General features: G+C 44.2%; 7 protein-coding genes across 10 annotated transcripts; 3 read left to right on the top strand and 4 right to left on the bottom strand.

Annotated features, from left to right (window-relative positions):
• On the bottom strand, window positions 1–2,324 carry LOC113208118 (acylphosphatase-2). Its single transcript, XM_026424983.2, has 3 exons — window positions 1,923–2,324; window positions 1,715–1,841; window positions 1–449 (listed from the first exon to the last, which is right to left on the bottom strand). Exons 1-3 carry the CDS (start codon window positions 2,008–2,010, stop codon window positions 335–337), a joined length of 330 nt encoding a protein of 109 aa, XP_026280768.1. The 5' UTR covers window positions 2,011–2,324; the 3' UTR covers window positions 1–334.
• Window positions 2,325–3,567: 1,243 nt separating this feature from the next.
• Window positions 3,568–5,380, bottom strand: LOC113208130 (dosage compensation protein dpy-30). 2 transcript variants are annotated; one of them, XM_026424996.2, is made up of 4 exons: window positions 5,218–5,380; window positions 4,622–4,666; window positions 4,189–4,334; window positions 3,568–4,100 (listed from the first exon to the last, which is right to left on the bottom strand). In XM_026424996.2, the coding sequence occupies exons 1-4, from the start codon at window positions 5,353–5,355 to the stop codon at window positions 3,983–3,985; spliced, it is 447 nt and encodes a 148-aa protein (XP_026280781.1). In that variant the 5' UTR covers window positions 5,356–5,380; the 3' UTR covers window positions 3,568–3,982. The 2 variants fall into 2 exon arrangements, with proteins under 2 accessions (XP_026280781.1, XP_026280782.1); XM_026424997.2 differs by lacking the exon at window positions 4,622–4,666.
• A 29-nt stretch (window positions 5,381–5,409) lies between these two features.
• On the top strand, window positions 5,410–9,789 carry LOC113208125 (uncharacterized). Its single transcript, XM_026424990.2, has 10 exons — window positions 5,410–5,545; window positions 6,056–6,263; window positions 6,346–6,561; window positions 6,642–7,136; window positions 7,216–7,464; window positions 7,546–7,660; window positions 7,788–8,005; window positions 8,097–8,344; window positions 8,438–8,706; window positions 8,800–9,789. The coding sequence occupies exons 2-10, from the start codon at window positions 6,081–6,083 to the stop codon at window positions 8,949–8,951; spliced, it is 2,145 nt and encodes a 714-aa protein (XP_026280775.1). The 5' UTR covers window positions 5,410–5,545; window positions 6,056–6,080; the 3' UTR covers window positions 8,952–9,789.
• A 71-nt stretch (window positions 9,790–9,860) lies between these two features.
• LOC113208127 (protein LTV1 homolog) lies at window positions 9,861–12,402 on the bottom strand. Of its 2 annotated transcripts, none has more exons than XM_026424992.2 (10): window positions 12,235–12,402; window positions 11,965–12,102; window positions 11,679–11,885; window positions 11,502–11,592; window positions 11,237–11,411; window positions 10,974–11,163; window positions 10,763–10,891; window positions 10,499–10,681; window positions 10,164–10,409; window positions 9,861–10,067 (listed from the first exon to the last, which is right to left on the bottom strand). In XM_026424992.2, exons 1-10 carry the CDS (start codon window positions 12,235–12,237, stop codon window positions 9,954–9,956), a joined length of 1,476 nt encoding a protein of 491 aa, XP_026280777.1. In that variant the 5' UTR covers window positions 12,238–12,402; the 3' UTR covers window positions 9,861–9,953. The 2 variants fall into 2 exon arrangements, with proteins under 2 accessions (XP_026280777.1, XP_026280778.1); XM_026424993.2 differs by having other exon boundaries at window positions 11,679–11,882.
• Window positions 12,403–12,491: 89 nt separating this feature from the next.
• On the top strand, window positions 12,492–16,523 carry LOC113208126 (transmembrane protein 62). Its single transcript, XM_026424991.2, has 14 exons — window positions 12,492–12,808; window positions 13,000–13,111; window positions 13,200–13,337; window positions 13,413–13,655; window positions 13,741–13,957; window positions 14,042–14,197; window positions 14,274–14,421; window positions 14,509–14,631; window positions 14,724–14,805; window positions 14,894–15,022; window positions 15,112–15,230; window positions 15,330–15,385; window positions 15,472–15,693; window positions 15,786–16,523. The coding sequence occupies exons 1-14, from the start codon at window positions 12,614–12,616 to the stop codon at window positions 15,871–15,873; spliced, it is 2,028 nt and encodes a 675-aa protein (XP_026280776.1). The 5' UTR covers window positions 12,492–12,613; the 3' UTR covers window positions 15,874–16,523.
• Window positions 16,470–17,986, bottom strand: LOC113208129 (serine/threonine-protein phosphatase CPPED1). Its single transcript, XM_026424995.2, has 5 exons — window positions 17,785–17,986; window positions 17,485–17,712; window positions 17,237–17,375; window positions 16,867–17,153; window positions 16,470–16,777 (listed from the first exon to the last, which is right to left on the bottom strand). The coding sequence occupies exons 1-5, from the start codon at window positions 17,840–17,842 to the stop codon at window positions 16,578–16,580; spliced, it is 912 nt and encodes a 303-aa protein (XP_026280780.1). The 5' UTR covers window positions 17,843–17,986; the 3' UTR covers window positions 16,470–16,577.
• Window positions 17,987–18,200: 214 nt separating this feature from the next.
• LOC113208128 (pancreatic lipase-related protein 2) lies at window positions 18,201–21,740 on the top strand. Of its 2 annotated transcripts, none has more exons than XM_026424994.2 (8): window positions 18,201–18,680; window positions 18,985–19,132; window positions 19,583–19,688; window positions 19,824–19,963; window positions 20,077–20,379; window positions 20,472–20,663; window positions 20,966–21,131; window positions 21,222–21,740. In XM_026424994.2, the coding sequence occupies exons 2-8, from the start codon at window positions 19,066–19,068 to the stop codon at window positions 21,361–21,363; spliced, it is 1,116 nt and encodes a 371-aa protein (XP_026280779.1). In that variant the 5' UTR covers window positions 18,201–18,680; window positions 18,985–19,065; the 3' UTR covers window positions 21,364–21,740. The 2 variants fall into 2 exon arrangements, with proteins under 2 accessions (XP_026280779.1, XP_052131737.1); XM_052275777.1 differs by having other exon boundaries at window positions 18,201–18,729.
• Window positions 21,741–21,746: the final 6 nt, after the last annotated feature.

The raw sequence follows: 21,746 nt of genomic DNA, 5'->3' as shown, positions 1-21,746 counted from the left end.
TCAGTACGAACATTTATTTATTATCCAAACACATAACTGAACACCTTGTAAAACTTGCGCCATGAAGTTTCCATCCCTCGATACTTATCACAATTATTTCGATATCTGGAGAGGCGGCGGGCTTGTAATACTGTTAACAATTATTAAGACACCACGCCGCGTCCACGACACATTTACACATGCATACGCGTCTAGAGAGGAGAGAGCTGAGCGAGCAAGCACCTCATCCGTTAGACCAAAGGTCACACACCTCATGCACTCTTTTTACCGCATTACTCACACACAAACATACATGCACGCACACACAGCCGCAGAGAAGTGGTAGGCTGCAAGCTCAGAAGCGGATGGTGAATCCCCGGAACTCGAGCCTCCGGAGGTACTCCAAATTGCTGAGGTCGCAGCGCTCGATCCGGCAACCGGGGCTGCCCGTCTTCGACAGCCAAGAAATCCTGCACAACAGAGAGAGAGCCGGTATCAGCGCCAGGGGTTGCACAGTCAGTCACTAGAAACACGAGTGGGGGTGGAGTGGGGTCGTGACGCCGCGGGCAGAGGGGCGGGGGAGGGGGGGGTGTACATGTGGACGCCGCCGTTGACAAGCCGAGTGCAGTTAGCGCCGTGCTGCACTACAAGCGGCCATGGACTAGCAGACGCATTCCCAACGGGCGCCACGAAAATAACTTTTTCCGCCAAACGCCCCCTCCGTGCCCCTCCCCCCGTAACTTCGGCCCCAGCTGCACTACCCGGCCGCCGCTCCCGCCTCCCGCACCGCCCCCGCCTCTCACGTCGAAACGTAAACATGTGGAGCTGGGCGCGGCGGGGGCGGAACGACGTGTGCTGGCCCAGGCTAGGCCCGGCCGTGGCTGTCGATGCCGAGGGTGTTGGCGCTGCAGCGCGCTGGCGGGAAGTTTATGCCATGGGGCAGCGAGAAAGCGGGCGAGAGGCGAGTAGTGTCGCTCAAACCAGCCCGGCCGGCCCGCGGTGCGGCGAGACGCGGCTGGCCGCGGTCCAGCCCCTCGGCACCCTCCCCCCTCCCCATCCCCGCACACACGCACATTCACACTCGGATAGCGACAGGTCTGCCGTCCTTTAAGCCCTTTGTCTCGTCCTGGCGCGCGACCAGGGCGGCGGTGGGACCACGGCGCGCGGGGCGGGGTGCGGCGGAGCGCGGGCAGAGCACGATGGAAGAAGCGAAGGAGGAAGACAGAAAAGAAGGGGTGTGGGGCAGGGTGAGGGGCGAGTAGAAAGCGGGGCAGAGAAAATGAGGTTTCCCATTGTTATATTATTTTAAGGGATGGGTGTGGCTGCGGCCGGGTCTGGGCGGGGAGGGAGCGGGGACGGTCTTTGCACCCGGGTGCGGCGCCCTCGCCATCGCCACCCTGGCCCCCTAGTTCCTAGTTTTTTTGTCTCGCTTGTTTGAGAACACCTCCAACCAGCAAGGAGTTTCAATCTGAAGACCATTGCATTTCCCAGCGCTCGGTGTAGCTACGCGCTTTCGAATCAATCGGCCGGTTAGATAACATCCGCTGGAAGGCAATGACCCCCGCGGTGCGCGGTCGCGGTGCGCCCTTGGCGGCCCTTGGCCTTGATAGGCCGGCGGTAAGTCGCTCCAACCCCCGACCCGCCCGGCCCGGCCCGGCCCGTGGCAGTGACACACAGCCAGACGTTTCGCACAAACGCGCCGAGTCACCTCGGACCGGATGCTCTTCCAACTCACATTTGCTCCACGTATCTCTTCTCGCCCTGCATCTTGCCCAGGATGGTGCCCTTCTTCGAGTTCTTGACCCAGCCGCTGAGGCCGAGCTCCAGACAGCGGTCCCGGCAGTACTTGGTGAAGTACACCCCTGCGCAAACACGAGAGAGCCGGAGGTTACCGACGGCAGTGGTTTGAGTCGTACACCACTCCTATGCCACGCTGTACTCACCCTGGACCTGGCCGTACACCTCAAACTCCACAGACACGATGGCCGATCCTGTGAGTTGCCGGGGCTGCTTCTCCACCTCCTCGATCATGTTGCGGCAGCGGAGGGGAACGCCGAGATGTCAGACGACTGAGGACGGCGTCAGCGGCCCCAGAGCATACTATGGCACTTCCCCGCCGTCGAGCCCGGAGGGTGGTCGCCACCCGCGGCTGGAGGTCAAGTGGAGGTCGGGCGCGCGGGGCTGTGGAGAGATGGGCGTGGAGCAGACGACAGCTGTCGCGAGGACCTTGGAGGAGCCGATCGCCCTGCGCTCTTGTTGGCTCGTGCCTAACCCGTGCCGTGCCTCGCGACGTCGTGCCCTCCGCTAGGACCCTTGGCACGTGACTGTGGGCCAGCCATCGCGCCCAGCCCACCCCAGCCCGCCCCGGGGCAGCGCCTCGGGCGTGGCGTGGCGTAGCGGAGAGGATAGTATACTACGCGGAGGACGCGTCCGAACCCAAAGAAAAATTGTGAAGGAAGGTTGTGCATCCTGCATGTCGCCCGGCGTCCGGCCCATAGCCTGGCCGCGCTCTCGCTCGCGGATCAACGCGGACGTAGCCCGCGGCGTCTGGCGGGCGGGTAGCAGGCTGCCAAGACGACGCTCGGCGCTCGGGCCGTCGTCGTCGTCGGTCGGTCGCGGTGGTCTTCCCTCCGAGACTGCCACGTAACCCACTGCCCGAGGCGCGGGGAGTAACGCACTCAGTTCGGAAGTCTTTTCCACCCCAACAGACGAGACAAACGAGTGGGGGAGCAGGGGCGCCGTGCATTCCAAATCTAAGCAACACTATTCAGTGACATTTCGTGCTCGAAATGAGAGACAATTTTTCTAGCGCAATCTAAGTGAGGAATTTTGGACTGGGCTTATTTGAGTCATATTCAACATATTCTCTCTCCCAATGGCGTGAGATTCTTCTGACCTCATCCAATTGTGGAGATGAACCACACTCAGGGCCGTAAATTTTGACGGAAATAGGGTGAGAAAAATAATCTTCCTCTCCCGAGAGCGAGGTTTTTCGGGTCATTAAATCAGCAGGATAGCTGACTCAGGTATTTACAGTGAAGGCTGCGGTAGGGCTACCTAGCGGCGCCGGGGGTTAAGCGTTTGGCGTCAAACTGTCGAACAAGTCGACTAGGAAACAAGACACACAAGTAATGGGGCAGTGTACGGGCTCACCTGAAAGAGTCTCGAGATCGTTTAAATTTAATCAAGAAATTACTCCAAAGAGAGAAGTATCTTGTTTCAGTCTGGTCCGAAAACAGCTGCAGCATCCAGACTCTCGCTCGAGCCAGAGTCCTGCTCGAGCCTGGCAGAGGCCTCGCCAGGCAGTTCTCCTGTCATGTTTGTAATTTTGACGTCTTCTGACGAGGTGTGACGGGCGGCGCACGTCATGTCAAGTGTCACAAAGAGACACGCCAGTTCGTCACATCTGGAGAGGAAAGAGCGTGCGGCGAAGGGAGGGAAGGGCCGCAATCCTATTCACTTGAGTGGAGGGGGGCAGGAGCAGACTAGGGGGTACTACAACACTCGTCACTTTATCACTGAAAAAGCCTTTGTTAATGGATGTTTTCAAAGAGTTAATCATGGAGGATCAAATCGAGACATCACATGCATAATTGAAAAACTCAGGGCTTTATTTAATAAGTAGGAAAATTGGTATCTATGCTGGACTTCATAGTGTGATTGGTTCAAATTACAGTTTAACATAACTTGAAATGAATACACCCATGTCATTTCATCTAAATTACACCTATGTCATTTCATCTAAAATAGCTTGCAATTTAACCACAAAATACATTCTGGGTGAGCTAAACTTGATAGCTGGTAAGAAATATTTATCACACTTTCTGTGCATCTTAGAATAGTAGGTGGTGCACAACAAAACATTTCATGAATGGTTATAGTCTGGATGACAAAGGAGAATTACATTGAATGTCAGTTTTGTTGTCCCCTTACACTTAACAACATTACTGTTACTGATACACAGCCAATTATATAGTACAATAGTAGGAAAGCACCAAATAGATCACGTAGCTGATGTTGAAGGTTGTGTAGGTGTACCTGAAGCTGATGACACAGCAGTTTCAAACTGTGCCTTATTTTTCATTAAGTAGGATGCAAGAAAGCTTATAGGATCAGAAGGTCTGAAACAAAAACAAAAACCATCTTTTACAATTGTTATATTGATGTGGATTTTGAAAGAGACTTCCATGCATTCCACTTCAAACTTACCTTTCTTTAGAGAGAGTAGTTAAACCTTGAATTAATATTGGCACAACCGTTTGATCCAGGTACTGACGAGTAGGCAAGGACTGCAGGTCTATGCGAGACTTTTTCTGTGGTGCATCCCCCATCGCAGAATCCTTTTCAGATAAAGTCTACAAAGAAACAAGAATTAAAGTACTTTGGCAACTGAACACATTGAACTCCAAAATGATATATGTAAAATAATAGAAAAAACAAATGACATTAAACCTCTTATCAGCGGCACCAGTCATACTAAGAGTTAATCAGCACAAAACCAAAATTTGATTTAAAAAAGCATTTGCGAAAGAAGGAGCGGTTTAAATACTAGTTTCAGAGAAGACTGCACAGTACTTCAAAATAGCATTGTAAGAGATACATTCAGAAATAAGAAAATAAAGGAGAGAAAATTCAATGTTACCAGATTAGGTGTAGAAGAGTCGTCTTTATCCTCCATCATACACAGCTACAACACAAGAATGAATATACAGAGTAATACCATTAATGTGAAACCAACACCGATTAAAACCTCATGTGATACAGTCTAACAAGCTCATTCACAATATTTTACAAGAGTTTATCTACATGCGGAAGGAATCAACATTGCCAATAGCTACATTAATTTCTTTACTGAATTATTGATTGACATTGAAATCTGTCTGATTTTGAGTGTGCTATAGACTGAATCGCAGAATCAGCTTTTAATACAGGAGTGTTTGCAGGCAACTGAAGTTCAGCACAGACAACCACCATAACCTTACACAAACCACCAGTAAAGCACGCCTTTTCAAAAATGAACAGATTTGAGGCACCTTAAATATAACATGAGATAATATGAAGAAAAGGGAGAGGCGCAAAACTTTGGTGACAGTTTTCAGAAAACTTTAATTAAGATCAAAATAGTTGCAAAGTAATCATACTAGCTTGAAGAACTTTACCGCCACACTGTACTGGCAGATAACATGTGCACACCTATCTTTTTTCAATATTTCTCCACCATTGCAACCAAGCACTTACCAGCCAGTTAAATGTACTCAAAACTTTACGGTCTTTCACCACTTTCGACCGAAATAACAGATCAACAACTATCCGGCTTTTCGTCCAGGTTTTTCGAGCGTTGTTGTGATTTTGATCACGACGGTTTGACTTTGTCATGAGAAATTGCAAGGTACGACCAGAATGTTTTTCATACCCTAAACTGTGCCTGTGTTTTTTTCCTGTTTTGTTTTGTTTTGTTTTTGTTTGGATGGGTTTTGATTATGGCGTCCATGACCAATTCTTCGCCGTCGAAACCTGTTGAATGTCGCTCTTTTGTGTGATTTTTATGCATTTTTCAGTTTATTTGGTAGGTGCCTTTCGTGCATTTTCGCATAGGAGTTAACCTTGACAGTCTCGTTCAAATGAAGTTCGTGAGAGTGTTGAAGTGTCTTCTTATAACCCCAAACCACTACCGAATTCCAGACATTCCAATGATCCTCAATGTGGATATTGTATTGTTATTAAACTGAGGTTTTCCTGAAGCAATTTTCAATTAAACGGAATACGTTTGTTTCATAATTGTTACTCTATTGTTTGATTTTCTATTGATCCCATGATTTGGCTCAATATCTGCTGTGCCTGTGGTATACTTAATTTTATAATGCCAGGATGTGTGATTTCAATTACCTTTTATTTTTTAATTCAGGAGTAGTTTCATTTATGTCCAACCTTACTCTTTTTTCTTATTTCAGTTTTGTGAGGGACTTACCTTGCATCTAATTTACATGGATCATAAATTTATTTTGATTTCTGAGAAGTTAAACATTATTCTAATCTATATATTCCTGCAGTTTTCAATCTTCTTCTTATTTTGCAGACCCTTGTTCCTTTGCTCCATCCAGATGGGAACTGATCATGAGTTTCTTCCATTATGTGATGTGCTATTCAACATCATTTCACTTGCGGGCTACTTCTGTGATGTTGTGTTTGATCTGGTTATGAGCTATGCTCTATACCGTCGCGATGAAGTGCGCTGGTTTGCCTTCACTTTATCCTTTATTCTTATTTCATTGATTGTTAGCCAGGTATGTTGTCTTAAATACTATTCAAATACTATCAATTACCCTGCTGCATATTAGTACATTAAGCTTTTTTGTTTGCCACTAGATTGTTTCTGTCAGATGGTATCTGCGGGCTTCATGGCGAAATGGTCTTTTAGAGAAAGGGGATGTCAGCACATCAACTGCAGAATCAAGTATTCTTTCAGAGGGACATACAATAATTAGATATCTGGTTGTTACTCTTCACTTTCTGCAATGTGGAGTTTTATGGCGGTATTTTAAATTATTTATTCCAGTTGACTTACGTTTTGTCAAGCATGAGGTAATATAAATTCAATAAACATTTCCTTACTTCTTAGCTCTAATTATCCAAACATTCATTCCAAGGTGTATCTATTTCAGGTTCGAGAGTTATGCCTGCTTAGGCTCATACATGCATTTGTGGAAGCTGCGCCAATGCTTCTGCTCCAACTTTATTTACTTTGGCAGAGCAATCAGCCTAAGGAGTTCTCAGACTTAAATATGGTCTCTACAATTTTATCCTTATTTTCTGTTTGCTGGGCTCTTGCCTCATTTAGTAAAAATGTACGGCTGCACAACATTCATCGACTAGTGCTCACTTGGCTGGGTGTTATATTTCAATTTTTCTGGAGACTCGGCACGGTTTGGTCGAGAATGACTGCTTTAGCAATCTATGCCACTCTGTATGGCTATTGGGTTCTTGTGGTCATCGCTCTCCATTGGATTTGTATGTTTTTGTGGCTAATTTCACCCAAACATGCATTCTATGGAGAGCAGCTACCTCGCTCAAGAAAATTGATGTTCTCAGCACTTGTTGGCTTTATCTATGTGTTTGCCTTCATAAATTTGCAAGAGTCAAATCATAGACAGAAAATGGTTAGCAAATTTTCTAAATGTTTGAGTCATAATGAATTGAGTATCAATTCATTTTACTATATTTTGTTATTGTTTCCAGGCCATTTTTTATACCATAATGTTTTTGGAAAATTCTCTGCTTGTGGCAGTTTGGTTAGTAGGGGTGTGGTCTGATCCTCCCTGGTACAAATCTACAGTTCCTTTACTAGTATTTTCAACTTTCTTTGGAGGCCTCTCATTCATGGCTCTTTACTATCGATATTTTCATGTGCGTCGGCTTAAGTATGATGCTCCTAACTATCATAGTGGGACCATGAAATCATGTGGATCTTCGCAGGGGAAAGACATGGTATAGAATCTATTTTTCACCATTTTTTTCCTGTTTACATTTTAATAGAACAATTAACAGATCTCAACCTTTACTTTGCAGGATCAAGCCTCCCATAGGCACTTAAATGGTACCAGTAATACTCAAAGTGAACCATCTGGCTCCAAAAAAATGTACTCTAGAAGAATTACAGGAGCGGGAGGCTTGCCTATTCCAGGTAAAATCAATATCTAAGTTTAATTGTAGTTCATTTTTGTGAATCCATCTTCCATCCATTAAATTAAACTTCAAAAAAGTGACAAGGGGAAAACATCAACATTTATCCTCCAAATTGTTTGTTTCAGGAGTCTTTAATTGCAGATTTGCTAATGCCTCTGCAAGTTCAGCTGCAGCAGCATTGAAAAGAAAGAAGAAGAAGCCCACTACATTTGTACCACCTCCATCTATTGGATCTGTGGGTGGAAGGGATAGAGAGGAGGGTGGTGAAGATGACCGATGCCTATTGCAGCCTGATGCCATACCTTTCTGGTGTAGGCCACTGTCTCGGCAATTAAATCATCAAGTTAGTTCAGGATATCTTTCTTCTAAAATAACTGAATCTCTATGAGAAGTCATCTTTTACTTATTTACTTACTGTTACTTACTTTTTTCAGGGTGGATCAAGTGAAAATGAAGGTAGTTGTGCTCGAGCAGATATTCAACAGAAACTTCAAGAAAAAAAGCAGAAGCAGTTGGCTGAACTGAGGGTGATTGAAGAAGAAATTTTACAAGGGAAACTTCAGCGACGGGATACGGCTGGACCTGCTCCTCAACCTGTAAGACAACCAGCTCCATATGCTAAGCGACACAGGGCTCACACTCCAGAAATCTTGTTAGCCCCTCGCTTCTTACATTTATACAGGTTTGTGCCAATAGCAAGTCAAAGTTTTGGAAATTGTATGTAATGCTTATTATATTATTGTCAATACTTTACCTTATTTCTTTCCCCCTGTAGATTACCAGAGGCTGTAAATGTGAGTAATAACCATAGTCATGCAGTCTTGGCTATGCCATCATCCTCAGACTGTGTGGACAGATGCCCTAGCCCACTTGATTGCTTACCTCAGAGGGTACATCCTCAAAGAGCACCCTCAGACATGGAATCCCAAATATCATTGCCTCGGTCATACACTCTACCTCGACAGTTTAAATACTATCGACAGGGCAAAGCCAGAAAAAATTTAAGAACTGAGCATTTTGTTGCCTCAACTAATTCAAGTGATGGTATGTTTCTAATTAATTACCTTTCACAAATTGACACTTCAAGCACCAAAATATGACTTAGCTAATGATTAAACTTTGTAATGTTTTTACCAGGTGATGTGGACTCAGGTGATGAAAATGATTCTGGGGATAGTTCTCCACATGACAATGAGACTCTACCTCAAAGACCAGTTCTACGGTTACGTCCACCACCATTTCCCTTACGAGGCTATCAAGGACCTCCAAAGCATGAAACAAAGTTATAAGTTAACTGAATTAGTATTTTTTTCAATTCCATTAGTTCTAGGAAAGAAGTTTCTTTAAAAAATTCAAATTTCAATGGTGTTGGAAGTTTTTGCTAGAAGTTCCACAGCTGCATGTGGGTATATTTTTTTACACTCTAATCTATTTCTGATAGTGTATTAAATCTGTGAAACCTGTAACAACAAATTTTAAGAAATTCTGTATGTGCATTCTTACGTTATGTACTTTATGTTTTATGTTTATTGTTAATTTGTTGAAAAGTTATTTTGTAGTAGGTGCTAGTTTTAAAGTCTATTAAATATTTTATAACATTGATATTCTATACTTGGTCCATTTGTCTAAGAAGAAAGGTTTTTATCTCGATGTATTAGAAAATACAACAACTAATGGCTGTGATAATTTAGTATTTGATATTAGATCATAATAGGTATTTGTATAATAGATTATCAAATGTTCTACGTATGTGGGAGTTGTGTTGTTACAAACTGACTTGCCACCATTGCTCAATAAATTGTGATGATTGGCAGAAAGGTGTTCTGGATGCCTAGGTGTCCCAACAGCGTAGGTGTGACTTATTTTTTGAAAAATATGTTCTCTATTTTTATAGCTCTTTTCCAATGTAAAGTCAAGTCCATTTAAGATTTTAACGGAAATCAGGCAAGACTGAGGTGCGGTATGCACTATTTAAGACTAATCTGCGCATTCTCTCTCATCAGTATTTTCTTGCAATGTTGTAACATGTGCTTCTATGTTTTAATGATGTAACTTAACCTGCATTGTACAATGCACAGATTGTAAAATACTAATTAAATAAATAAATTATTTTGAAAGAAAATTTAAGTTTTGTATGTTTTGTTTACTCTTGTTTTGTTGTCAGATTTAACTAAAATGGGGATAATGAGAACAACAAGTCGCATTGGAGTTTTTATTAACAAGTAGGACTTCATGGTTTACCCATGAGTAGACAGAATAGAGTATTTACAATTTTGTAACAACCGAAAAGACTATAGAATATGTGTAGTAGGAATATTCTTCTTGTTATTAAGAATGATCTTTTCTTGCCTTTTCTTCTCCTCCTTGAAGGCTGCTGTATTTGCTTTCCGTTCTCCTATCCTTTCCTGTAAGACAAGCAAAATGAAATTATGTGTTCACAATATTAGATCAGACCAGGGTCTATGATTTCTGATTTCTCAGAGCCATACATAAAATCTTACCCGTCTGTACTCCTTGAGCATCTTTTTCCTCTGTCTCCTTTCTTCAGGAGTTTCCTCTTTCGGTCTTATGGAAAGAGTTGAAAGAGTGGAAATAACTGACTCAGCTCTGCCAGCAGCATTTTGAGGGACCCTCTCCTGTTCTGCATCAAGTTTTGCAAGGGCTTTCATTGTTAGCTTCCCACTTCCTGAATCAAACACTCCAATTGGCAAACCAGTTTTTTTTGAGATACGAATCTTTCCTGTGTTCTAAAAAAGAGAACAACCAACTTTAAGAATTCTGTAATTCTTCTTTAGAAGATGGGAGAAAACAAAATTAGATAAGATAACAAACTTACAGAATTTCTTTCGGATATCAATTTTGGCCTATTGTATATATTAGAATATGTGGATAAAATTGACTGGCAGTCCCACTTGTCTTCATCATCATTTCCTTTAATCTCAATATCACGAAAATCATCTTCAGAATCTGAAGAACACATTGTATCTACATTTGGTTTTTCAACTCCATCTGTGTCTTCCTGCAATAGTTCACAAGTAGAAGAAAGGTATGACAGGCACAAATTGTTAAGCAAAAGGTTAAACTCAGTTAGACAGTCTACCTTAGGGAGTTTCTCTTTCCCAAACTCAGCAGCACATTGGAGAAGCAGCTCTGAAGTAGGAGGGACATATCCTTCAATTTCTTCACAATCTAATGCTCCTATTTCATTGTCATCATATTCTTCAAATATCTACAATTTAAGGGAACAAAACCAGTTTAGATTGTGGTAAAAGATATCAACTCATACCAAAACCCAGAGCTGTATGTCTTACCTTTTCAAATCTATTGTCTAAGAGAGACAACTGCTGGTTCCGCCTCATGACAGAACTACTCATGGAATATTCTGTGAATCGTGACTTTGTTTCTTCATCTTCAAACTGGCACGGCCCACTTAGACTGCCTAGTTCATCCCGAGATTCACTGTTTACACCATCACTTACGTCTTCATCAAAGTTATCATCACTGAAAGACAAAACTTTATAAATTGTAGAAGAGTGACTACTTAAGTTTCTTAGATAGTTTATTTCCCACTTACCTCATATTGAAATCACTATTAATACTCGCATCATCATCATCATCGTCGTCGTCAGAAGCCCCAGAAGCATTTGCCAGCTCCATAAAGTTATCCTCCAATGCATTCTCAGGATCCTCAAAGTTAAAATCTTCATCCATAGCAGCAACAATGTCTGGGTCTAAATCCAATCTTAGTCCTACAGCAAAAAGCAAATTCAAAAACAAGATTACAATTGTTTCACATGCTGTAACATTCATTTTTCTTTATTAGATTATTGTGATTCTACCTGACTGAGGTGCAGCTTTGTTCAACAATCCAACTTCTTCTTCAACCTCTGAAGCAAATACTGAGGAAGGCAAAGTAAGCTGCTTTGGACGCTAAAATAAACAAAAGACAGGAAAAGGACTGTAAAAAAATTGTTCTGTAGAAAATAAAAAATAAAAGGAAGGGTGTAAATGAATACCTCAACAATGTAAACTTCTTCGTCAGAGCTCCCTTCATCGTCATTATCTTTGCTCTTCTTTTTCAAGATTCTGGCATTAGAATTATTGCCTGTATCAACAGGAATCCACTGAATAGATTGTTTAGAAGTATCGCGAAGATGTTGAAGGTAATCATAATCATCATCAAAGAAAATGCCAAACTTTTGTTCCTCCTCTTCGCTTTTCTTCTAAACACAGTACAAAAGAAAAATTGACAGCAAAATTGTATGGAATACGCTAACTGATAGATTGATGTATGTTACAAACCTTTTTCTTTTCAGGGGCAGCTACCAGGACATGTTGAGGTGCTTTATCGTCGGCTGTTAAGGGATCGTGCTGACTTCGATGAACCAAATGGAAAGTGACAGCATTCTTTTTATCAATAAATTTCTTCTTCCCCTTCGGCTGAGAACAATCAAAGAATATTTTAATACAAGAGACACTGGTTTACAGACATAACCTTTAAATAGTAATCGCAGAAAGAGATGTTGAACAACAAAACAATTAAACGATAAAGTTGACGTTTAGCACACTTACCATTTTCTTCTGTTTGACTTAGCAGTAGCACTGGGTGTCGAGATGTTCAATGACAAAATACAGGTTTTCTGTGTTTTGAAGGCAGACAGCGTGCGCAGATGAGGTGTTGTAGTGTTGTTGTTGTTTTTTGTTTTATCCTTTCCCTTGAAAATAAAGAAAAGAGGAAGATTGTGAATTCTTCTTTTTCTTTTTCCTTGGACGTAGCCTTCTCTTTCTGCTGAATATTTTCGTTTGGGGAGGGAGGGGAAGAGGGGAGCAGAAGGGGAAGGGAAGGGGGACGCAAGGGTTAAGAGATTGCTTCTGCTTCAACTTGCTTCCACCTGACAGAACAATTTTCCACGTTATCTGTTCTGCAACCTGATGTGAAGATTGTCCCACCATGGCTCTTCGTAAAAATACCCTTTTGCTACTTATTCTTATATCGTCATTTTCAATATTCATTGCCAGCATATCTGACATTATCTCAGTGAACATTGAAGCCATTGAAGCCAATGCAAATGAAAGACAAATTGTTCCTGATGGTGCCGGCCTTGTCATGTCCAATTCACCAGATAATCTAATGTGGTTTTTGCAGGTAATTTTTTTTATGAACAACTTTGGTTTTTCTTTTTATCTATATTAAGCAATCAAAACCGTTCAACTCGGGAATTCTAGGTTGGGTGCTGCTTCTGTTGTTATTGTCAATATATTGCTTCTTGTGCTTGACTAATTTTCTTTGTTATTATTATCTTTAAAAAAACATATAATTGTATTTACTTGTTTTAGGTGTCTGACACACACATCAGTATATTCCGTGATCCAACTCGCCTGTCAGATTTGCAGAGCTTCTGTCGACTGACCATCCCAGCCATAAAGCCAACTGTTGTGCTGGCATCAGGTAGTGCAGTCAATTTGACCATCCAAATTATAGGATTACTGTTTTTCCATTTACCATGTGAATCAATGTAACCAGTTTGTTTCAACAGGTGACCTTACCGATGCAAAGGCATCAGACAATATGGGGTCTACTCAATATGAACAAGAGTGGATATATTACAGGAATCTTATTGATAAATGCAACCTAGGCAATCACACGACATGGCTTGATATTAGGGGAAACCATGGTATGTTCATCAAAGGTTGAGATTATTTTTTTCCTCCTACAATTTGATTTTTTTGGTAAGAATATCCTCTTGCAGACAGTTTTAACATTCCTGATGTCAATTCTTCACTCAATTATTACTATCAATACTCTGAGCAAGGAAGAAAAAACCCTCGCTCCTATTTGTTTCAATTATCAAAGGGAAATACCAAGTACTCGTTTTTAGCTGTTGACGCCAGCCTTACACCTGGACCAAGGAGACCTTTTAACTTTGTTGGCATGCTGAATGCCCAAGAATCAAATCACATTAAAAATCTAATGCAAGAAATTGAAGTTTCAGGTGAGTAAAATAGATAAAGCCAGAAGCTTGCCTATTTTCATCTTAACATAAAACAGTTTTTAAAATGATATATGTATCTATCTAGGAAGCAACTACACAATTTGGTTCGGCCACTATCCAACATCATGTATCCTCTCAAGTGTATCTGAAGACATTCGTAGTCTGATTGGCAAACAATCACAGTCTCTTGCTTATTTATGTGGACACTTTCACACATTTGGTGGAGCTGTACCTAACATGTACACCCTTCAGAAGAAAGGTTTTCTTGAATTAGAATTAGGAGATTGGATGGATAATCGATTGTTAGTAAAACATACCGTATTACTATTTCTTAAGGTTTCAACCAAAAAGGTGCTCTTTTTTTAAATCATCAAAAATGTTTTTAGGTTCCGTCTCTTGGCAATCGACCATGGATTACTGTCTTTTGTTGATTTGAAGCATGGTGAGTGGCCAGCAATTCTTGTAACAAATCCAAAACATGCCTTATACCATATGACTAGTCGGGAACCACAAAGCCTTACTCCATCCTCAACACATGTTCGGTGAGTATTTGCCAGCCACTTTCTGATCATTGCTAAAATTGGGTTCAGATGTACAATTGTTTATGCATGGTTACAGCATCCTTGTTTTTTCCTTGGACAAAATCCAATTGGTACAAGTACGATTCAATGATGGGGATTGGTTAAATGCCAACCATGAGAAAGATGCCCTGTATACAGTTCCCTGGACACCAGATGCATATTCTTCTGGAATCCACTCTTTGCATGTAAGTTAAATACTTGAAATAAGAATAGAGGCATACTATGAATAATAGATTCAACCAATCATTCCAAGATGGTATTTTCTTGTACAGGTCAAGGCAGTTGATGTAACTGGACGGCATCGTACTGTCACTCATCCATTTTCCATTGATGGTACTCGGTTAAGTTTCAACTTTCTGCCCCGTTTTGTTTTGATGTCTAATATTAGTGTTGTTGTAAGTATCCGTATGACAATAAACTATTTTGCCTCCTGTACCTTCACTGCACATTTAAAGATACTAAGAGGTTTTTTTTTTTTTAATATTAGTTTCAGGTTTTATTTGGCACTTTATTATTTATGTGTGTAGTACCATTATGCATCTTAAAATATATGCATCATCAGGTGAAAGGTAAAACCTTTTACAAAGTCTGATAATAGGCACCTCTGTTCATTTGACAATTTTTTGTATTCTTATCAATCCACTTTTCTCTAACCAGCCAAGAAAATGGAAAGGCCTCGATTCCGGATTCCTTACTTTAACCTTTGGCTCAGAAGATTATGGGTTCTTTCTAGTGTTGATCGAATATTTTACCCTCTGACCATTTACGCTGTTTATCTAACTGTTGGTTTGTATCTTAATTATAGTATGAACCTTAATTTAATGTCTCATTTTCCTGAATTTGTGTAAAATACTCAAACAATTTTCTGTTTATAGGCCCCTGGTCAATTGGTGCCATTGTTGAGGGTCACGTTGGAGTGATATTCGCTTGGGGTATCATTATTAATGGTGCATATTTGCCAGGATCTTTCACATTTGCATATGGCTTTCTTCAGGTGCAATATAGTTTCATGAAATCCACAGTTATTAGTCATATATGTGTATATACTGAATGTGTTTCAACTTTCCCTTTCCTTTTTTTTTGTGTATTCTAGCTGTTGCTTGTCCAACTCCCACTAACTCTGTTACTCTCCTGCTACTTGCACAGAAAGTGAGTTCTAAGCATGCGTTAACAATTTTTACTTCCTAGGTAATTGTTTTAATCCGTTAAGTGTTGATTATGTGTCCTATTTTCAGATTGCTCTTGAAAATAAAAGGTAAACCGGAAAAGTTTAAAGATACCTGGTTAAGTCAAACAGTGTTTGCTGCTTTGCTAACTTTTCAAACCATGCTTGCATATATGTTTTGGCTTGCGTATGGAACAATGGCTTTTATCCTGGGTCCATTGCGAACATGGTCAACCATAATGAGTGTTTTCCTTTGGTACCAAGTTGTCACTCTTCCTGACCATTGTTTAAAGTGAGTAAAAACTTTTTCTGTTTTATTTATTGAGCAGTATTTTCAAATTCATGCACTTAATTATTTCATTTACTCTCTACGTTTTACTTCAGGGAAGCGAGAGAAATTTGGGATCCAAAGAGGAAAACTGGATCTGTACCTGAAGAAATTCCTATAAGTGTGAACCCATCAGCTAGCTAAGTTAAGTTTCTAATCTTCCTAATTTTGTGAGGCTCCGAGCAGTTTAGATTATCCAAGAGCTTCTCATTATTCGACTGTTTGTTCTATCTTTTATATCTATTGGGCTGTTATTATTTAGTTAAGTTAATGGTAATTTTGTATTTTCCTTACTTGTATTTACCTGAGCAGATCCTGTGATGCATATTAACTAAAACTATTTTAGAACTGATTCTATTTGATGGAATCAATATTGATTTATGGACAAGTTTGTATTTTTTAAGTGTTCATGAATATCCAGTCTAGTCTACGGTCCAAAGCTTATCTTAGGTTTTGAGATCTTGAGATTGAGTGTAGTCTTTTTTTAGTTTGATTTTACCCTGCTCTCATAAACTTTGATACTTTTTGCAAAGGGAAACCTACCAGTAGTGTTATCCCGAGAGTAATTTAGTTTTTGAAGGTTGTCTGCTAATGACTGTGTAAGGAAAAGCTTTTTCCATGCAATTAAAGACTGACCCTATTCCAAAGTCTCTAAATACAATATAATGGAAATATAATAGCTCAGCTAAGACAACTAACTGAATTTCAGATAAGGAACAGGTTTGATACAGTGGTCAAGCTGAGATGTTGCATGTGTATTTTATTACATGATTAAAATATTTCATTAATGATAACATTCGCTTTCAAATTTGTCTTTGAGTATCAAATGTTGTCACATGTACAGTAGTTTACAAAGCTATAGTTTTTGGAAAATTTTCTAAGGCATGATAAGAGTGTTCCACTCCACTCTTTTTCACTTTAATAATTCTCATTCCATGGGTGTCCTTACCTAGCTGATATCCAATGGCAGAAGTGGTGATGATCTCCACTGATTTGTAAGTTGAATAGGCATTATAGTGCAGATGACCACAAAAAATGTGAGTCACACCTTAAATGATAAAGGTTTCATTTATGAGCAGTTTTTGAGTTGCTTAAAATTACACCCGTTGCTTAACTTGGATTTTAAGGCCAACCTACCTGCAGCAAGCAGTTTCTCTAACAAAGGCTTACGGACAGCTGTTGGGAGATTAAAGTACTCATCTGGCTCATCAGCATCCTTAATGAAACATGGAATGTGCTGGAATACTATGATCCTAGCTGATTTTTTCTTTCCTTCATTAAGAATGGAATCCAACCACAACTCTTGTTGCGAATAAATCTCAGGTATTTCTGATGGATCATAGTAGTACTGAGAGTTCAGCACTATGAAAAGAGCTCCTCCCTTCCAAAATGAGTAATAATCATCCCCAAAAGAGGATCGGTACCTGTAAAACCACATATTATTTTACTTTCAAAAGATTGTAGCACACAATTTACTTCTAATTTACTTTTGAGCAAGATGACTCACAGAGCAACACCCTCAGTTGTTGGTGTGTTACCAACATCATGGTTTCCACAAACGCAAACTAAAGGAATCGATGGATGAATTTTCGACATGATTTCTTTAAAATCCTTTTCTTGCATGGCCCGCATCTCCTTGTCTCGCACTTGTTTTATCAAAGAAAAATTTTATTGCACAAGTTTCAAAGAAAAGTGCTGTAAGTTGTTCAGAGACAAATATAATCTAATGGGGTACGAGAGATTTATCTGACTTACCAGGATATTCATTGCAAAGATCACCACAGATCACAACAAAACTTGGACGAGGTTGCAACGCATTGATACACTCAACAGCTTTTTTCGACTGTTCTATTTCTTCCATCCAATACCTACCTGTTGGTAGTGGCAATCCTTTTTTGTCATTTTCATAGTATTCCTTTAAGCCCAGCTGAGTATCAGCCCCTTGGATAAAGTAAAAAGAGTCGTTGGACTGTAGCTCTTTAGCTGCAAGAAAAATTGTTAAAATTTAAACTGAAGTATACAAAATAGTTTCAGTATTTCCCATAACCAATATACCTTCCTCAAAGAAAGTAAGTTTTCTGTCTTTTGTGTAGGTTTTCCAAGCAGAAGCCATGGCTCACTTCTAATGAGGTTTTGTTCCAACAGAACTGAACGAGGAGACGTGGTTGTTATCCAGTAGGAGTGTTATCTTTCATGTGCCTCTTTATTCATCTTTACACTTCATATCATATCTTTAGTGAGCGGCACCCCGGCTCGGCAACCTCGACCTTGGCTTGGCAGGACCCTTGGGGCGCGAGGTATAGCGCTTCTGCCAAACCATAGCTTTTTGCGAAAACAAGTTCCGAATAACGCCTTTTCCTCGAAGCAGTGCGCTTCGGGGGCGATGTCAGTGAAAGCGGACTATGACGTCACCAGCACCACCTCCCAAACAAGAACAGACAACGCAGTAATGCGACCCGCCAGACACAGACATCCCTGCATGTCCCGTTGTACTGATCCAGGGAATGCCCAATCGTTCGAGAGAAGAAGCGGAAGCGGAACTGGCGTGCCGGAGGGGAATTGTTGTGTGGCCAACTGATCGAACAGCGGTAGAAGCATGCAACCGTGGTGTAGTGAAGCCCCCGCCTGCCGAGACCAGCTCACGGATGAGAGGCCTCGGTGAATGGAAATGACCCCGCGCCACCGCGCTGTGTCCGCCAGGTCCGCTATGCGCAACTCGTCCGCCCATCCGTCAGTCCGACCGTCCGACCGAATGGAAGCGTAACTTGACAGGAGCCGACGCCATCGGCCCGCGGCCACCCGCTCTCCGTGCCGTTGAGCTAGTGTTTGTAGCGGCGGGGCCACCCGATGTGTGTGGATGTGTGTGGTGTGCACGCCTCCTCGCCGCCGCAGTGTCCGCTGCAGACACGCCTCCCCGCCGTCATCCTGGAGCCCTCCGCCCCCAACGACAGGTAGAGCGTTCTATGGAGTCTTGTGCGAAAACTTATCGGTATCTCGCAGGTAATCTTTTCTTCTTCGTTACTTCTACATTTCTGTTACTACCGGTTGTCGTTTAAAAAAAATGAGTTTTACTTTAGTTGTCTAGGGAAGATTTATTGAGTAATCGAATGTAATCAGAAATTCGGGTCAACCGATGAATTGCGACGTACTGGCCGCGTGAATATATGTTGGAAGACAGACAACAGAAGTGTGAAGGCTGGCGCATACTACGCATAACAGTTTTGTGTAGACGTTCACTGCTCTCTCTTTCTCTAGGTGAAAAAAAAGAGCGAGACAACTGCTAAACAGACTCCCGTCCTCGCACGTGTATACGACCGACAGGAGTGCCCAAACTGAATGCTGAACTGGATGCCCTTCTTCGCCGAGAAGATGGTCTCGTTCCTTTTCGAACTCGGCGCAGCAGGTAAAGATTTGTCAGACACGGACCTTCCAGTACGCACGAGCAAGTGCTCCTGTAAGTCCCTGACCTCCAGCACACGCTGGACGCTGCGCTGCTACCCGTCCACGCCCCAGTGACCTCCACCGGAGCCCCCGTGGAGTAGGCACTCCCGTGACGCGGCCGCGTGTTACGGGACTGGCCGAGGCACAAGTCACAGGCGCTTTGTTCTGGTCTGGTCACCCGCGTGCCACGGTGCCGAGGCCCGCCAATGCGCAAAAACGTCGTCGGCCCGCTTACCATTTGAGTTCAACGCACGACTTTTGCGCCTTGTTAAAGTCCCTCTCCCGCCTTCCCTCCTCCTTGCCGCTATCGGCCGAGGCCCGGTTGTCGTCCGTGTCCGGCTATCGGCGCGCGCCCCGGCCGGGCCCTGTGGCGGGAGCCCCTGCAATTAGCCATGGACTTGTTGTTGCGCAGGGGCCACCCTGCTGGTGCTGCTCACGGCGTCGGCGCACCCCAGCCCCACCTGCCCCGTGGCCCAGGGGGACGCGTGCGAGGAGGTCAAGTTCTACCTTTGGACACCGTGAGTACAGCAACCCTGCTGACGAAAATCGAATCCAGTGTACTGGATTGTAACGAGACAGACGCGGGTTAACCCCTCCATGCTGCACCAGGCGGCACGAGGGCCTCCGACTGCTCTGACCTCCTGAATGCGCAGGCTCAACCCGGAGGAGCCGCAGGAGGTCGCCGCCGGCAACATCTCCGCGTCCCTGTTCAACAACAGCCACCCCACCAAGATGATCATCCACGGCTACGCGTCCGGCATGAACCTGGAGCAGCTAGCCGACATTAGGAAAGGTGCGGGGAATACTCCGCGGCTGCACCGCGTCGTCGACACTCCCCGTGTGATGCGGGGTATCGACACTATCGACACGAGCGAGTAACTCGAGTGACGACTGTCGCTGTTGCAGAGTACCTGCTGCAAGGCTCGTACAACCTGCTGTCCCCGCAGTACCTGGACCTGGTGGACAGCCCCTGCTACCTGACCGCCGTCATCAACGTGGACTACGTAGGCAAGTGTATCGCCAGGTTCATCCGCGGGCTCGACGTCAGCCGGAGGCCGCCGCCGTCCGGGCCGCCACCAGAGGACTCGGGGCTATCGCCGGGCTACCAAGTTCTGGACCTGCACCTCATCGGCTTTAGTCTTGGAGCGCAAACGGCGGCCTTTGCTGCCGTCCACCTGAGGCCCGAGTACCTTCTTGATAGGATATCAGGTAGGGCGGTGAAAATTTTCCTATTCCCTCGAAAATTTCCCATTTTGTGACGGAAGCCGCTCATGCCGGTGTTCCGGCGTGTGGATTTACAGGTCTCGACCCTGCACTACCCTTCTTCACGACGAGCAACAAGGACCGCAAGCTGAGCCCGGACGACGCGGTGCTCGTAGACGTCTTGCACACTAACGCGTACGTCCAAGGGCAGGCCGCGCGCTGCGGGCAGGTCGACTTCTACCTCAACGGCGGCATGCAGCAGCCCGGCTGCAGCGAGGAGGGTTTCTTTGGTAAGCTTCAGGTTCACTTCAAGGAACGGATCATCCAGAAAGTGCGTCCGTTTACGAAATTGCCAAGTTCAGCCTGTGCAAGCTCTCATAGCGCCTTGTAGGTAGGCAACATCTTGCCTTCAGTGCTTGCGTGTACGGCGGGATGGCCTACCCCGAGCCTCACAGGCGCCGAGCTCGCAATTTGTCGAATGAATCTGAGTAAATCTCAGTAATCTGAGTAAAAACGGATGTACTTTCAAGACGACTCTATTGATAGAAAGTGGAAACGGGCTTTTCCTGACATTTGTAGTGCTTTCTCACAGAAAGGTTCAAATGCGACCACCACCGCGCGCCCATGTACTTCGCCGAGTCCATCCGATCCGAGTCCGGCTTCTGGGGCTGGTCCTGCTCCTCCATCAGCGACTACGAGATGGGCCGCTGCCCCGCCCGCGGCGCGGCCGTGCTGGCCGGCCAGTGGCTGGACCGCAGGTGAGTGAAAAGCCCCGCTTCGTGCGTCGCGCCCGCGCTTCGGACCGACCGAAGGCCTCTGTGACGGCTGTGTTCGCCTGCTGCTTGCAGGTCCGAGGGCTTCTACGTCCTGCAGACGCGAGACTCATCCCCGTTTGCGCGCGGCGCCTGGTGGAGCACGGTGACGTCGACCGGTGGCTCGACAACGGTGGGCGCCGACACGGACTCTGCTTCCACCGTTGTCTCCATCTAGGCCGCGACCACGTCCGGAGTGGACGGCTCTGTCCTTCAGCTGACCTTTGCTTTGACCTCTCTATAGAGTCCGGCCCGGCTGAGAGCCCCGCCTCCCGCGCCAAGACCTCCCGGAGCATGGACTATGGACGCGAAGGGCCAAGGGCAGCAGTAGCCCCTCGGGCAGCCCGCCGCCGGGACGGGGAGAGGGGAAATCATTTTCTCGAGTGTCGTGTGAAATACAAGACGAGTTGGCCCGGGCCGCTGCCGGCCTGGCCTGGCCCTCCTGGGTATCGCGGGCCCATCTCCCTTTCACGGGGGACACTGCAGTGCACTGCAGGCCGGGGCCGGGGCTGCCGGGCGAACCCGAGCCGGGCAGGGCGGGCAGGGCGGGCAGGGCGGGCA

The sequence above is a fragment of the Frankliniella occidentalis genome, unplaced genomic scaffold (genome assembly GCF_000697945.3).
Source record: "Frankliniella occidentalis isolate FOCC.00 unplaced genomic scaffold, Focc_3.1 Scaffold8, whole genome shotgun sequence".
Taxonomy (NCBI): domain Eukaryota; kingdom Metazoa; phylum Arthropoda; class Insecta; order Thysanoptera; family Thripidae; genus Frankliniella; species Frankliniella occidentalis.
The sequence above is the reverse complement of the archived record's forward strand: the minus strand, read 5'-3'. Positions and strand labels throughout refer to the sequence as shown.

Coding starts and splice junctions, on each gene's coding strand:
- LOC113208118 (XM_026424983.2), bottom strand. CDS start 2,010: ATGATCGAGGAGGTGGAGAAGCAGCCCCGGCAACTCACAGGATCGGCC. Junction 1,842..1,922: donor GGTGTACGGCCAGGTCCAGG/GTGAGTACAGCG, acceptor GTGTTTGCGCAG/GGGTGTACTTCACCAAGTAC. Junction 450..1,714: donor AAGAGATACGTGGAGCAAAT/GTGAGTTGGAAG, acceptor TCTGTTGTGCAG/GATTTCTTGGCTGTCGAAGA.
- LOC113208130 (XM_026424996.2), bottom strand. CDS start 5,355: ATGACAAAGTCAAACCGTCGTGATCAAAATCACAACAACGCTCGAAAA. Junction 4,335..4,621: donor ACTCTTCTACACCTAATCTG/GTAACATTGAAT, acceptor GTTTCTTTGTAG/ACTTTATCTGAAAAGGATTC. Junction 4,101..4,188: donor ACTACTCTCTCTAAAGAAAG/GTAAGTTTGAAG, acceptor TTTTTGTTTCAG/ACCTTCTGATCCTATAAGCT.
- LOC113208125 (XM_026424990.2), top strand. CDS start 6,081: ATGGGAACTGATCATGAGTTTCTTCCATTATGTGATGTGCTATTCAAC. Junction 6,562..6,641: donor TACGTTTTGTCAAGCATGAG/GTAATATAAATT, acceptor TATCTATTTCAG/GTTCGAGAGTTATGCCTGCT. Junction 7,465..7,545: donor CTTCGCAGGGGAAAGACATG/GTATAGAATCTA, acceptor TTTACTTTGCAG/GATCAAGCCTCCCATAGGCA.
- LOC113208127 (XM_026424992.2), bottom strand. Junction 11,412..11,501: donor CAAAGCTGCACCTCAGTCAG/GTAGAATCACAA, acceptor TTTTTGCTGTAG/GACTAAGATTGGATTTAGAC. Junction 10,410..10,498: donor TGATATCCGAAAGAAATTCT/GTAAGTTTGTTA, acceptor TCTCTTTTTTAG/AACACAGGAAAGATTCGTAT.
- LOC113208126 (XM_026424991.2), top strand. CDS start 12,614: ATGGCTCTTCGTAAAAATACCCTTTTGCTACTTATTCTTATATCGTCA. Junction 13,656..13,740: donor GCAAGAAATTGAAGTTTCAG/GTGAGTAAAATA, acceptor GTATCTATCTAG/GAAGCAACTACACAATTTGG. Junction 15,694..15,785: donor CTTCCTGACCATTGTTTAAA/GTGAGTAAAAAC, acceptor GTTTTACTTCAG/GGAAGCGAGAGAAATTTGGG.
- LOC113208129 (XM_026424995.2), bottom strand. CDS start 17,842: ATGGCTTCTGCTTGGAAAACCTACACAAAAGACAGAAAACTTACTTTC. Junction 17,154..17,236: donor ACAACTGAGGGTGTTGCTCT/GTGAGTCATCTT, acceptor GTGGTTTTACAG/GTACCGATCCTCTTTTGGGG. Junction 16,778..16,866: donor AGAGAAACTGCTTGCTGCAG/GTAGGTTGGCCT, acceptor TTATCATTTAAG/GTGTGACTCACATTTTTTGT.
- LOC113208128 (XM_026424994.2), top strand. CDS start 19,066: ATGCTGAACTGGATGCCCTTCTTCGCCGAGAAGATGGTCTCGTTCCTT. Junction 19,133..19,582: donor TTTCGAACTCGGCGCAGCAG/GTAAAGATTTGT, acceptor GTTGTTGCGCAG/GGGCCACCCTGCTGGTGCTG. Junction 20,380..20,471: donor CCTTCTTGATAGGATATCAG/GTAGGGCGGTGA, acceptor GTGGATTTACAG/GTCTCGACCCTGCACTACCC.